This window comes from Verticillium dahliae, genomic scaffold, assembly GCF_000150675.1.
Source record: "Verticillium dahliae VdLs.17 supercont1.2 genomic scaffold, whole genome shotgun sequence".
Classification (NCBI taxonomy): domain Eukaryota; kingdom Fungi; phylum Ascomycota; class Sordariomycetes; order Glomerellales; family Plectosphaerellaceae; genus Verticillium; species Verticillium dahliae.
The window spans coordinates 1,981,124-1,993,220 of NW_009276916.1; the positions used below are offsets into that span (position 1 = coordinate 1,981,124).

At 55.6% G+C, this 12,097-nt stretch overlaps 2 protein-coding genes across 2 annotated transcripts; one reads left to right on the top strand and one right to left on the bottom strand.

Annotated features, from left to right (window-relative positions):
- Positions 1–3,640: 3,640 nt before the first annotated feature.
- On the top strand, positions 3,641–4,775 carry VDAG_01468 (uncharacterized protein; the record flags this gene model as incomplete). Its single annotated transcript, XM_009650354.1, has 3 exons — positions 3,641–3,973; positions 4,050–4,467; positions 4,561–4,775. The coding sequence occupies 3 exons, from the start codon at positions 3,641–3,643 to the stop codon at positions 4,773–4,775; spliced, it is 966 nt and encodes a 321-aa protein (XP_009648649.1).
- A 386-nt stretch (positions 4,776–5,161) lies between these two features.
- On the bottom strand, positions 5,162–9,441 carry VDAG_01469 (ankyrin repeat protein; the record flags this gene model as incomplete). The annotated part of the gene is made up of 4 exons (XM_009650355.1): positions 5,162–7,679; positions 7,810–8,792; positions 8,869–9,119; positions 9,186–9,441. The coding sequence occupies 4 exons, from the start codon at positions 9,439–9,441 to the stop codon at positions 5,162–5,164; spliced, it is 4,008 nt and encodes a 1,335-aa protein (XP_009648650.1).
- Positions 9,442–12,097: the final 2,656 nt, after the last annotated feature.

Consider the following 12,097-nt stretch of genomic DNA (forward strand, 5'->3'; position numbering starts at 1 on the left):
GCCAGAAACCCCCCTCGGGCGCCCCCTGCCCTTTGGAACGAGCCACGAAGGAGGGGCTGGCAACTGAACCCAATCCCAAAGAATCGCGACCATGCCCCATTTCCACCTTGCCCACATATTCTGCACCCTGTCATCGAGATCGCAAACTCTTGTCCCATCGCCCATCGTCCATCCAACACATCACCCATCACCATCACCAAGCACCCATCACCCATCGCCCCTCTTTGGCCCTGTGGATCGATCACGCCTACTGGCCGGGGGCCTCCGTCTCTCGCGGGGCTTTTGCTCCGGATCCTCGCCTCCATCCCACTCGCACGAGCAACCTTGTCAGATGGACAATAGCCTTTTCTTCGATGCACCGATCACGTACTTCTCCCTTGTCCGTCGCAGCCCCCCGAGGTCCGTTAACCACTGGGAGATGTGTCCAATCACGGCAAACCGGCCAGAACCGGCCGGACTTTGCCCACCGTCGGGCTGCTTCGCCCATCCCGTCACGGCCCAGATAGATCTTGGTGCTTCTTCCCTTTGGTTACCCCACGGCACACGGACATGTCTTGTCGGACCCCACCAACATCCCGCGTGCCTTTACGTCATGCTTACTGCGCTTCGTCGGTCTCGAACACTTCCCACGCTGGATGGAGCCTAGGTGTGCTCTGTCTTGTCGCGGCATGCTCTTGCAACGCGTGGCGTGCGGATGAGGCCAGGTTCTGCTGGCGTCGAACCTCGGCGATCCGAAAGCCACATCCCCTCTCAGGCCGCTGTTATCCAGAGCTACGAAGCCAGCCTACGGCCCCAACAAGTAAAGGGGGGCCAGTTTTGCTGCCGCGGTCGACGATTGGGACGCTTCGTCGCTCATGCATTCAGTCCCAAAGGGCAAGACTGCATGGTGCACGTGGTTACACATAGGATCGAGCACCAAGCCGTGGATCGAGCGAGGCACTCGGGGCCGGACCGCGGGGACGAAGCTCAACTAGCGGCCGAGACTATCGGGCCCTTCTTGTGGGGTAGTGAGTCTCGCCCTCTGCCAAAGACGACCCTTTTGCCCCCAGCCCCCAGGTGTTCAAGCCTTGAACATCCTGCCAGCGCAACCTTGGAAACCGAATCGTCTCCTCTCCGCCCAACTCCTCATCTACCCCGTGCTTTCGGTACGCTCCGAAAAGGCTTGCTTATAGGTGCCTCGCCTATGATATCTGGTACGTACTGTGGTTGAACGTGTCTCGCCGACTGGGCAGTCGCTTTGGCCTCTGAAAATGGTGTTTCGTATGCCTCATGGTGCCTTGACAGGCCGCGTATGCCTCCCTTCACATCACTGGTCTTGCTGGATCAGTATGGCCACTTTCATGTTCGGACCGATCCCAAGACCATCTGCTGTTGAGATATCGAACCACCTCGACGATGACTTCCTGTACTTGTACACCTTGCCCTCTTCAATACTGCTCTCCCGACCGAGTCGGGCAAAAGTGAAGAACTATGGATGCCCGAAGTTGTCTGTAGAAGCCGTCTCTGGGCTGCTCGCCAGCATGTATGTCCAAAGTCTGCCTGGCCGCTGGAGACGCTTGGATGGGTCAGCCATCAGCCTCTCGGCCAGGTCGCATCCGTCGGAAGAACGGCAAGCTGCGCAGGTCAAGGAGTGTGCCCCTGCCAGACTCGCGATGCTCCTGAGGAGGAGACTCTGTGACGTGCCAGTCCAAGCTCTGCTTCCTAGAGCGGGATTCGGCATATTGTGTATGTTACCCTCCGCTGAATCATGTTGAAGTACCGACAAGAGTATCAACAGACTCGACACGAAGGCTCAAGTGCTCGATCGTATTCACAGATTCTTCCTCATCGGAATGTAGAGGGTCTGATGAGCCTCCCAACCAGCTGGGTCTGCCGGCTTGGCTCGATCCAAGGCAGCCGCACCAAGTCAATGACAGGAGCTTGGTCTGCTTGGCTTCCCCAGACAGTCGGGCAAGGGCATTGCTCGGATGCTCCAGATACATGGCGAACAGGTGACCGGCAAGGCGGCACGAGATGGGGCAGAGGTCGGAGCTCAGGGGTTGCAGCCTTGTCGCCAAGTCTGAAACGTCCAAAGGGAGTCTGTGGGTTCGGGAGTCATCGGACGGATCGAGAGTTTGCTGGTGTGAGTGTTTCAGGTGCCAAGCCCGCAACTCGTGAGAGGGTTCTTGGAGGCGTTGGTGCACGCCTCTCGTCGGACTCCTAGGGGTCGACTCGGCTCTGGGTGCCGCGTCCTGCCCGATCCATGGACGAGAAGGGGCATCTGGATCGTGGAGGCTCCTCGCGAGGTTAGTGGGAGACGGGTGTAAGGGGGAAAGGATGGCAGAGAGGGTGGAAGATGCGCGATTGAGTGCTCTGTCCTCTTCAACCGTGGTGCATCCACCAATGCTGCGAATCGCTTCTTTTCGAGTCCTCTTCTCCCCCAGACGCAGCCCTACCAGCGCTCAACAGTCTGATCCCAATGGCTGGGAAAGGTAAGCAAGAGATTGAGCTGGTGTTATCGGGCTGAAGATGGATTGAGTACGGAGGTGGTGGAGCAGTACCCCGCGGCCGCGGGGAAATTCGAGAGCAAGAGGACGAGCGACAGTGACAGCTCTTGGCTGCCCGGTTAGCAAGTCATGGCGGCCTTGGCATCAACCACGACACACAGTCTAAGGCTCCATCTCTTTTCCTCACGTTCGCCGCGACACCGGGGCTGTTGCGACGCAACAAGTCTGTCGCAACCACACATACGGATTACAAACTGACATGGTCATTCTGCAGCCTGCTCGCATGGCAACAGTCTGAGCAACGTCTCGAATAGCCTCAGACCCACCTACCTGGCAGCGGCGTGACGGCGGGTTTTCAAGAAGCGCAGACCGCCCTTTGTATCGCGAGGCGTCCATCACATGGCCCCCGCCCCCAGAAGCAGTAATATGCCCTAGCATTAAGATCGGGGGAAAGGGACATTTGTTTCTTCGTTATCGGCATGAATGCCTCTGCTATTTTTACTCACGGGGGCCTCAGCTTTGGGAGGGCGAAGGTGGAGGGTTCCATCGATCAAGCTTATTGACGACCCGCCTAGGCCAGTCCCGAGAACCTCTAAAGTGCTATGAATGGTGAAAACGCATCCCTATCAATCATGTTCGGGTATCATTTCAGTTTCAAGCTTAATTCTTAGCCGACTAGTCCAGGCAGGAGCCATGTCAGGGTCGAGAAGCTGCCCGGTGCTCATCATCGTCGCAACCACTAGCCTCATGCTGCCAGGAAAAGAACAGACGAAAGATCTTTTCTTGGCATTGTCTCGACTCGGACTCATCTCTGTGCCCTGTTGAGTCGCAGTGTTGATCACACTCGAGTCGTCCTGCGCGCTTGATCCGTCGTGAGAGAAACCATAAGAAGCCCTGGAGATCTTCCCTTTCCTCCAATTTGTTGTTGGCTTTCATCATCGCATCTTCATCTGTTAATCTCTCGCACCGTCGCTCCCTCCAAAGTTTGACATCTCGACTCCTGGCGAGCGGACAATTCCTTTCTCTATCACAACGCCGGACGTCTTTTCCAGCTACCCCTGATACGTTTCTTCCCCCGTTATTCTTTGACGTCCCATCACACCTTTGAGCCCGAAATACGCTGTACTTCGTGAAGAATACGAAGCACCGCCGCCATGCTGCACAGCTACCACTACTACATCCTGGCCGCCGCCGGCCTCGTCGGCAACATCAACGCCCTGCCCCTGAACATCAACCTCGGCGCCTACTCCCCAGCCCTCGTGGTCGGTGACGGCGAGATCTCCTTTGGCGGTAACAGCGACGTCAACAGCCTGATGAACGTCCTCGAGGGCGCCGCCGTCAACGCCGCCGCAGGCGTGGCCAACGGACAGCAACCCCCGGCCGCGCAAGCCGCGGCCGTCCAGCAGACGAGCGACAAGCCCCAGCCCGTCATCATCAACCCGGCGCCCACGGCCAAGGGCCAGCCCCTGACCTCGGACCAGCAGGAGGTACGTTTCCCCTGGGGGCTCACCGCGCTCGTCATGCAAAAGGCGTCAACGGGAAGGGTGATGCTAACCAGGTCAGGCCCAGCAGATTGCGTCCTTCCTCGGCATCGACGGCAAGCAGATCGAACCCCGCGCCGGGCCCGCCGCCACGGGCAAGACAGACGGCAAGACGGCGAAGCGCGACCTCTCGGGCTTCGACCGCGCGCTGCGCTACGCCGAGGCCGCCCTCGTCAAGGGCCCCAAGGTCCAGCTCGGTACCGGCGCCGAGGGCTCCGGCGTCGGCATCATTGTCGACAACAACCAGCAGGCCGCCGCGCGGCCCGGTCGCGGCACCGAGGAGGGCGCTGCTGCCGGCGGCGGCGGCGCGGCCGAGGGCGTCGTTGTCGCGCCGGCTTCGCTGAAGGAGAAGAGGGGCGTCGAGGCGCGGCAGCGGCAGCGGCAGCCGAGGCGGAGGGCCAAGGTTACGACCATGTATGTTCGGTCTGGAATTCCGGCTGGTAAGTGATGTGCGGTTCTCTCCCTTGGGCGTTATTGAGGGAGTGGCAGGAGCGCAGAATTGAATTCAAATATCTGCTAACTGTGGTCTCAAGGTCTCTCGTCTCCTTCGCCGGAGGTCGTGGCGCGCAGTATTGCTGCTGATATTGCGGGGAAGGTCGTTGGCGGTGCGACGGTCAAGCGGGCGGTCGCCGCGCGGGATGGCACTTTTGACTCTGTCAACTTGAATGTTCCTGGAGAGGGTGTCACTATGACTTTTGTCGAGACGGCGGATGAGGAGGCCGAGGAGCCGCTTGATGGGGAGGCGTAGGTGGTGGTCGGAGAAGCTCTGTAATCCTCTGAACATCATGATCGTGACGATTCAATCATGTCTATATAATTGATGGCTGTGTCGTGTCCTAGATGTGAAATCGCCACCATGAGTACTAGGTGTCGAATACCAAGGTCACGGTGGATCATCCTGATGCGGGGCAATGATTTCCTATCAGAGTGTTGAGAAGAGCCAAAGAGCCAATTTAGGGGCATCCGGGGCATTGGGAATATCTACAACGCATGAAAAATCCATCCCGCTGCGCCAGAAAGAAGTAGTGAACTGAACAAGGTCGTGTTTGTATTTTATCTCAGCCAGAAATCAATTTTACGCCGGGAAACAAAAACCGTCGACCGACCTTAAGTCAAGCGAAGTGTCGTGTTACCTTACTCATTCATCGTATTCTGCGAATCTGCCCAGGCAAGCATCTGAACCACCAAAGAGAGACATTCTGTCGCCGGCCATACTTTTGCGAGCTCACCACCCACGTCAAATGCCGACCTCAGGTATCTTAACCGCCCTAAAGGGGTCTCTCCAGCCTTGTTCCTTGCATGCAAATTTGCGCCTTTGAAAAGCAGTGCTTGCCCTTCATGGATTCCCTCAGACTCGTCAGACAGTAAGCTCATGAGTGGGGTGTTGTCCTGATCATCCAATGCTTCTATATCGGCACCATATTTGAGGAGCAATTCTACGACCTCGGACGGCGCGGCTTTTTGGCGAAGGAAGTGAAAAGCGCTTCGACCATTGTGTGTTTTGACTTGGACAGAGGCGCCATTGTTCAGTAAACTTTCCACACACACCGCTTGTGGTAGGTTGTCGAGTAGGAAGTAGAGGGCAGTCATACCGTCCACATCCGCCAGGTTAATGTCGACTCCGCATTGTACCAACACGGTCGCCATTACAGAAAATTCATCTTCGCCAACGCTAAACAACCTTTGACAGAGATGATGAAGTGCTGATTGCCCAGATCGGTCTACTTTGCTGACGATGGGGTTGTTTTCGAGAAGAAACATAAAGGTCCAGAAACCTCCGTTTCGACAGGCCAAGTGCAGCGCCGAACGACCACACTCGTCGACTGCACGGACAGATGCCCCTCGGTCAACAAGGGCCTTGACCAGACTTTCTTTATAAGCTCTTGTGAAAGTCTGTGATTCGCGGAATGTTTTGAGTGCTTCTGGACGGCCACGTTTCATTGCCAGTGCCAATCGGCCTAACCGTTCGTTGAGCATTGGCAGTCCGGGCTCTAGAAACCAAGCTACGAAACGTAGAAGGCACGACCAATCGGGCTTCCACTGGGACGCTTGCGATACAGCCAACAACAAGCGAAGAGCCTCTTCGCAGCTTTCCGGATCCATTCCAATATAATTAAGCTTAGGACTTGCTCCAAGTGAGGCCCTGAACGCATCCACCAAGTTGTGGCCGTGTTGGTCCTGAATGGTGTAGTCAAAGCCATGCTGTAGCAATAGAGTGACGGCCTGATAAAAACCGTGTTTCGCGGCGAATAACAACAAGGGTGTTCCGTCTGGGGCAAGTGCGCCAAGTTGCGACTGCCGCCAAGTTGCGAGTATGTATTTTAGGCAGCTGCAGTGCGGCTGAGTTACCGCGAAGAAAATGGGCTGATGAGCCAAATACGGAAGCCGCGTTGAATTGGGTTGGTGTGGCAGTGACCGAGGCCTATGTGAGACCTGCTTTCCGTTCTCTCTTCGCAGGGCCAGGTCATCCGAACCCTCATATGGTAGCATTGACGTTGAGATGCACGTCTCTTCCAGGATCGCGTGTACGGCGCCGAAGTGGCCTAGAGCAGCTCGTAAGCCTAAAGGTGTTAAGCCCTCGATACATCGATGTTCTTCGCCTTTCACGAGCTCAATAGTCGGGCGAAGGTTTGTCTCTGACAACGATACGCCCTCACAATGCAGAGCAGCACAAATACTCCAAGGTGAGGACAACGGGTTGTCTTGACCAAAAAGAGAGAGATAGGAACTTTGAAAGCCATCGGAAATATCCTGGATGCCATCGTGTGAAACGATCTGCGCAAAGTCGAAGTGATGAGTCCAGAAAGAGATAGCATAGTCACAGAACGTGACTGGTACAGATCGTACGTCGCGCCACCTAAAGATGTCTTTGGGGTATATTATATCCTTCATGAATTCCATCACGATCAGTTCATTGCGAAACTGGACGCTCCGGAAACAATCCATAGACAAGTAGGCGATGCAGCTTTCGGCCATTACACGGTGAGCTGCAGTCAATGTAATGCGGCGATGCCATGAAGCCGTCGGGCGGTCTGATTCCCTGACCACATCTGGCTCCCCCCCCTCATTCAAGAGAAACTCCTTCGCAGTCTGGTGGATGAAGAAGAGTCGATTGTCGTAGATCGTCACGAACAGACCGCAAGCTTGCCTAACCCAGTCAGAAAAGGCCGAGTTGAGGTCCAGACCATCTTCTGAACGAGCGACACGCTCATGCTGAACATTTTCCCATGCACAAAGTGCAATGTCCATCTCTTTAAGCTTGAGGGGTCTTCTTGCTGCAACCATCAGGTGGAATAGCCTCTTCACCTTTTCGGCGTCAACGTTGCTGACCTGCTGAAGTAACCTTGCATATGCATCTTCGACGGTTTGGGGGAGGTTGCTAACAAGGTCCCTCCAACCATTTTGGGTGTTGTTGTTGTTCTTTTCGAGACTCTCAAAGACCAAACTGGCCCAGAGATAAGTTCTGTCCTCCCCACCCTTGAGCGCGAAGCCGTCTTTGAGGATTTGCCTCTTCGTGTCATCTAGTCTCTTCTTCTCGGCAAGTTGAGATAAGCGATACTCCACAACCAGTTGGATCTCCTTTTGGATCAAATCCTTTTCTGTTTTCCCGTCGCCATCGAGGTGAATGTGTCCTTGGTCGACATTACGAAGACTGTCGAGAATAGGTTGAGGCCCCGAGTCGTGACTAAGAACCTGACATCCCCTGACCAAGCCCTCTGTCCGTTCGACGAGAATAGCCCATCACAAGCCTGATAAGCTGCTGGATCTCGGCAGAATCACACTCATCGAGGGCGTCCAAGACACAGACAACCGGAGGACAGGATGAATGACGGAGAGCCTGTTCCAGAACGTCCCACAACGATGCCAAATGTGACGTGAGATTACTCCCTGCCTGGTTGATCAAGGACTCGCAATGATCAGCTAGCAGCGGTTCTCGGACGAAAAGGCAGTGCAGCAGAGAGCAGATTGCGGTGGCTGCGCTGCGCTGCTCAGGCATATCCTTGAAGAAGAAATAGCATATGCGTGCTTGAGCCGTCTTGTCGGATGCTGGGAGGTACTCTTCAATCAGGTATCTTGAGAGTACCGACTTGCCGCAACCGGGGTCTGCGGAAACAACAAGCAGACCGTCCGAGTCTTCCAGCCAGTTCAAGAACTGGGGGTGTCTACAGAACCACTCGCAGGTGTTGGCGACGCGAAGGGGGTTGATCCGCATTCGTTCTTCGTACGGAATCCTCTTGAACCTTCCAATCAAGAGATCACGTCTCCTTGTTCGCTCTTCAGTGTCGCGCTGGGTTTGTTGGTCTTGCCGGGCTTGTTGGATACTCGACAAATGCTGGACTTCGCTGGCCATCTCTCGCAGAAGCCCAGACGACGCAGATGCCTCGCGAAGAAGGCTTCGAAGGGCTGCGACGGATTCGCGACTGGAATAGTGCGCCATGTCGCCATCCAGCCGTTCTTCTAGTTTGGCTAGCTTGCTGCGCTGGATTGTCCAGTCGTAGGAGCCCCATATGACCTTCGCATACGTAAATATCCGATGATCCTTGTAGCAGTACAGGACAGCTGTCATCTCGTACGTGAGAATCGCACGATATATTTTCGCGACCTGGCTTTCGAGCGAACTATTGAGTTGCACAAGCCTTTGATGTCCTTGACCGACGTCTTCGAAGATGATTCTGGACAGACCCACATACCAGTCCATTCGATCGATGACATGTTCCAGACCATCAATCATCGACTGCTCAGCTTCGAAAGGCCCAGATAGGATCTTTTGAAGTCGCAAGTCAGCAGCCATCCAGGATAACTCTTTGAGAGACCGGTGCAACACTACTGCACACACTCACCTGAACCGCTGCACAGATGCCAGACCAGACCATTGTTGCCGGAGGAGGCGCCGGTGTCAATGCGAGTTTCCCTACTTTCTCAAGCTTGGCCAAAAGACCAGATGCCTGTATGACCCCTTCTCTAGTGCTGCGGCGTGCATGTATCTTCTCGAGCGACTTTTGCACCGATCTAGCCATCCTTTGAATGCGTGCTTCTGCGGCGCCATTGGCAAAGATGTTCGCCGCGGCTGCTGTTAGGGCATCGACGCCATCTGTACACAGACTTAGGCTCTCCGTCTTTCTCCAGAGTTCATGTGGCAATCAGATGGAGCACCCACGATTAATGTTCAGTGTGAGGATTCTTTCGTACGCCTCAGTGAGCTGCTCGTTCTTCTGTCTTATCTCTTCGTATGCTGAGTTCCATAATTGAAGCGCTGCGTCTTCTTCAGAGGTTGCTGGCGGCGACGTGCGAGTGGAGGATCCACCGGGCACCGGCTCGGGGGGCGAGATATCGGCCTGGGGACCTCGGGCCTCAGCCGGAGCTGGTCGTCGAACTTTCGACCTGAATTTCTGTTGGATTGCTTTAAAGCACATCGTGACTTGAATCACAGAAGCACAATGTGAAGTTGGTTTGCTTTGGGGAGATGCAAAAAGACGGATGCCATAAGGCTGTGGCGAGACCATGACCCCGCGCTTGAAGAATGAGGCGGACCACAGCGCCTCGACAGGCTGCCTCCCACGACCAACGAACCAATAATATCCTAATGCAATCTGCAGATTTCGGTAAATCCTGCTTCATTGCACGACACTGATTGCTGTCTCTGCATTAACGGCTGACAGAGGGAGCTCGGCAATAGCACGTGAGCCGCGATCGTGGTATGCTGATTTGGACTAAAGCCTTTGACGTTCAGAATGCATCTATTGGGTACAAGCTCCTCCTCCATGGATGATGCTGTTTGAAGCGACCAGCTAGACACACTTGATTGATCAACATTCGTTCTCCAAAATGTCCCTTACTTTCTAGGCTGGTTGTTGTCGACTGCAACAAGCCTTCTTGAGCAAGGTATCAATCACGAGCTACCGCAGACTCCCATAAGGATGGGCGATGAGTAAGCACCAAGCCAGGAGGCAGCTTGTCATTGGATGTCTTCTTAAAATGCGAAATGGTATTACGGCCTTCTGCATTTGATCACCTAGGTTGTCGCCATCGGACATTCACTAGACCAACGCGACTGCCACAGGTACCCCCAATTATATGATGTTCCTGTTGATATGGATGTATAAGGCGCTCCAATGTCATAACTCGCAGATTGAGATGAGTTGAGAAACGCCCGCAAGTCCCTTTCAGGCAAGGTCAGGGAGACCCTGGGCTACCTAGGAAGCGGCATGTCCGTGGCGGCCACTCAGCATCGTGCGGGCAAGGGGACATGCAGAGGCGCGGCTTCTGGGGTGCACGTCAGAGTTGATATGCATCCCCTCAAAGGCCCGCCAGGCCGGTTGTCACGAGGAAGCCATATTCGCCAGTTGACTGACACTGTCAGCACAGCCAGCCGGGGATGGATACCGCTCGGCAGTCTTGTCTCAGTAAGAACAATGCCCCCTGAAAGTTGCAGTGCATAGGCAAGCCATATGACATGCTCCAGCGTGCTTGGTATGCAAATCCGGTGGGCGCTGTTTCGCCTTGCATAGGATCGAGCTGCAGAGCTCGAGTAGTGCTGACAACCCCAGGTGAATGCTGAGGCCAGTGGGGAAAGTGATGAATGGCAGTCAAGGCCGAGACAGTCCAGCGCCGAGAAAACGTTCATGGCAAGGCCTTGACTTCGTCCCTCCGCCTTGGGGGATTCACGATCCTGAGGATGAGAGGCTGCATGAAAAAACCTACTGGCAGACCTTGCCGGCATACGATGTGATAGCGCTGGTGGCAGTGTCACGTCATGATTGGCCGGAGACGCATGATACTCGAGGCGTCGAGGCGCAGAAGCCGGAAGTATTCCAGAAGACAGACTGTCCTGCACGAGAGGGGACCAGTGATTGCCCTTACTCCTGTGGTTGAAGACACCGAGGCCGCTTGCCGGCAGTCAGTCAAAGCCCGCGTTCGATCATCCCACGTCGACCGGGCGGGGCGGTATCCATCGATGATGGCTTCCCGGGTGGTTGGGGGTGGCTCAGTGCGTGGGCAGGTCGCGACGAGTTCGGAGTAGCGGTGTGCGAGGGATGGTCGAGCGAGCGTTCAAGAAACGATTGCATGGGAGGTGGTGTTGGTCGATTGGTGGTAGAGGAGAGTGGGATATGAAGGCGGCGTTTAAGGGTGGTGATGATGCTCGGTATAGGGCTGAAACGGGCTGAAAAGGGGGGTGGGCGGGGGGGTCAGGGACCAGGGTTGTCTTCGGCGTAGCCCGAGTCGCGTCCAAAGAACTGGAAACCCCGCAGACGTTGACGGAGGACGGACCGATGAGTAGGGAGTTGGCAAAAGGCGCCTTAAGCCGCTGGATCCAAGGTTTGTTTGTGACGAAGGATCCAACAAGTGGGAGCAGTCTCCTGGGGTTGACGGTGGGGTGGGCCTTTCGTGCGAATGAAGCGGTGCGGGCAACAGTCATGGTGCGCACGAATGACGATGCTTGTGACGTGGTTTTGCTGGCGACATATCGAAATTTGGCGCCTCGGCTGGAGGTCTCCTGGGTCAGCTGAGGTCACTGACTACCTATGCTGAAACGCATCGTTACGGAGGCCGCCAGCATGTCGGAGTTGCCCATCTGTATGTCGACCTACTGTGCCGACCTACCTAGCGAGCTATGCCTTTCGCGGCCGCCAGCCCTACGATGCAGGACGAGAGAGGTGGGAGGGGAGGGGATTGGAAGGAGAGGCAGAGAGTTGGGTGGAGGAGAGAGTGGGTGAGTGGACGAGGGTAGGGGGAACACGAGACATGAATTGCTGCTGCAGATGAGATCGGAGCAAGGAGCAATCTGGTAAGGATGGCACGACACGGACAAGAAACAACAAGAGCAAGAACATCCATCTTGGGCAACCCAGGCAAGACCACCTCGACAGCAATCCGGATCGGCTCGGGCGTTGTTGCTATTGGAACAGAACCGTACTGGACCAATTGCCTTCAGAGCTTCTGAGAGGGCAGGAGGCCACAGTGGCTGAGTTGGCGGCTGGTGACTCGTTGCGAGGCGAGCCGTGCACTGGACCGAGCGCGGAGCTCGAATTTCTTCCTTCCTCCTTCCCGTCGCTGGCTGCACCTCACCTT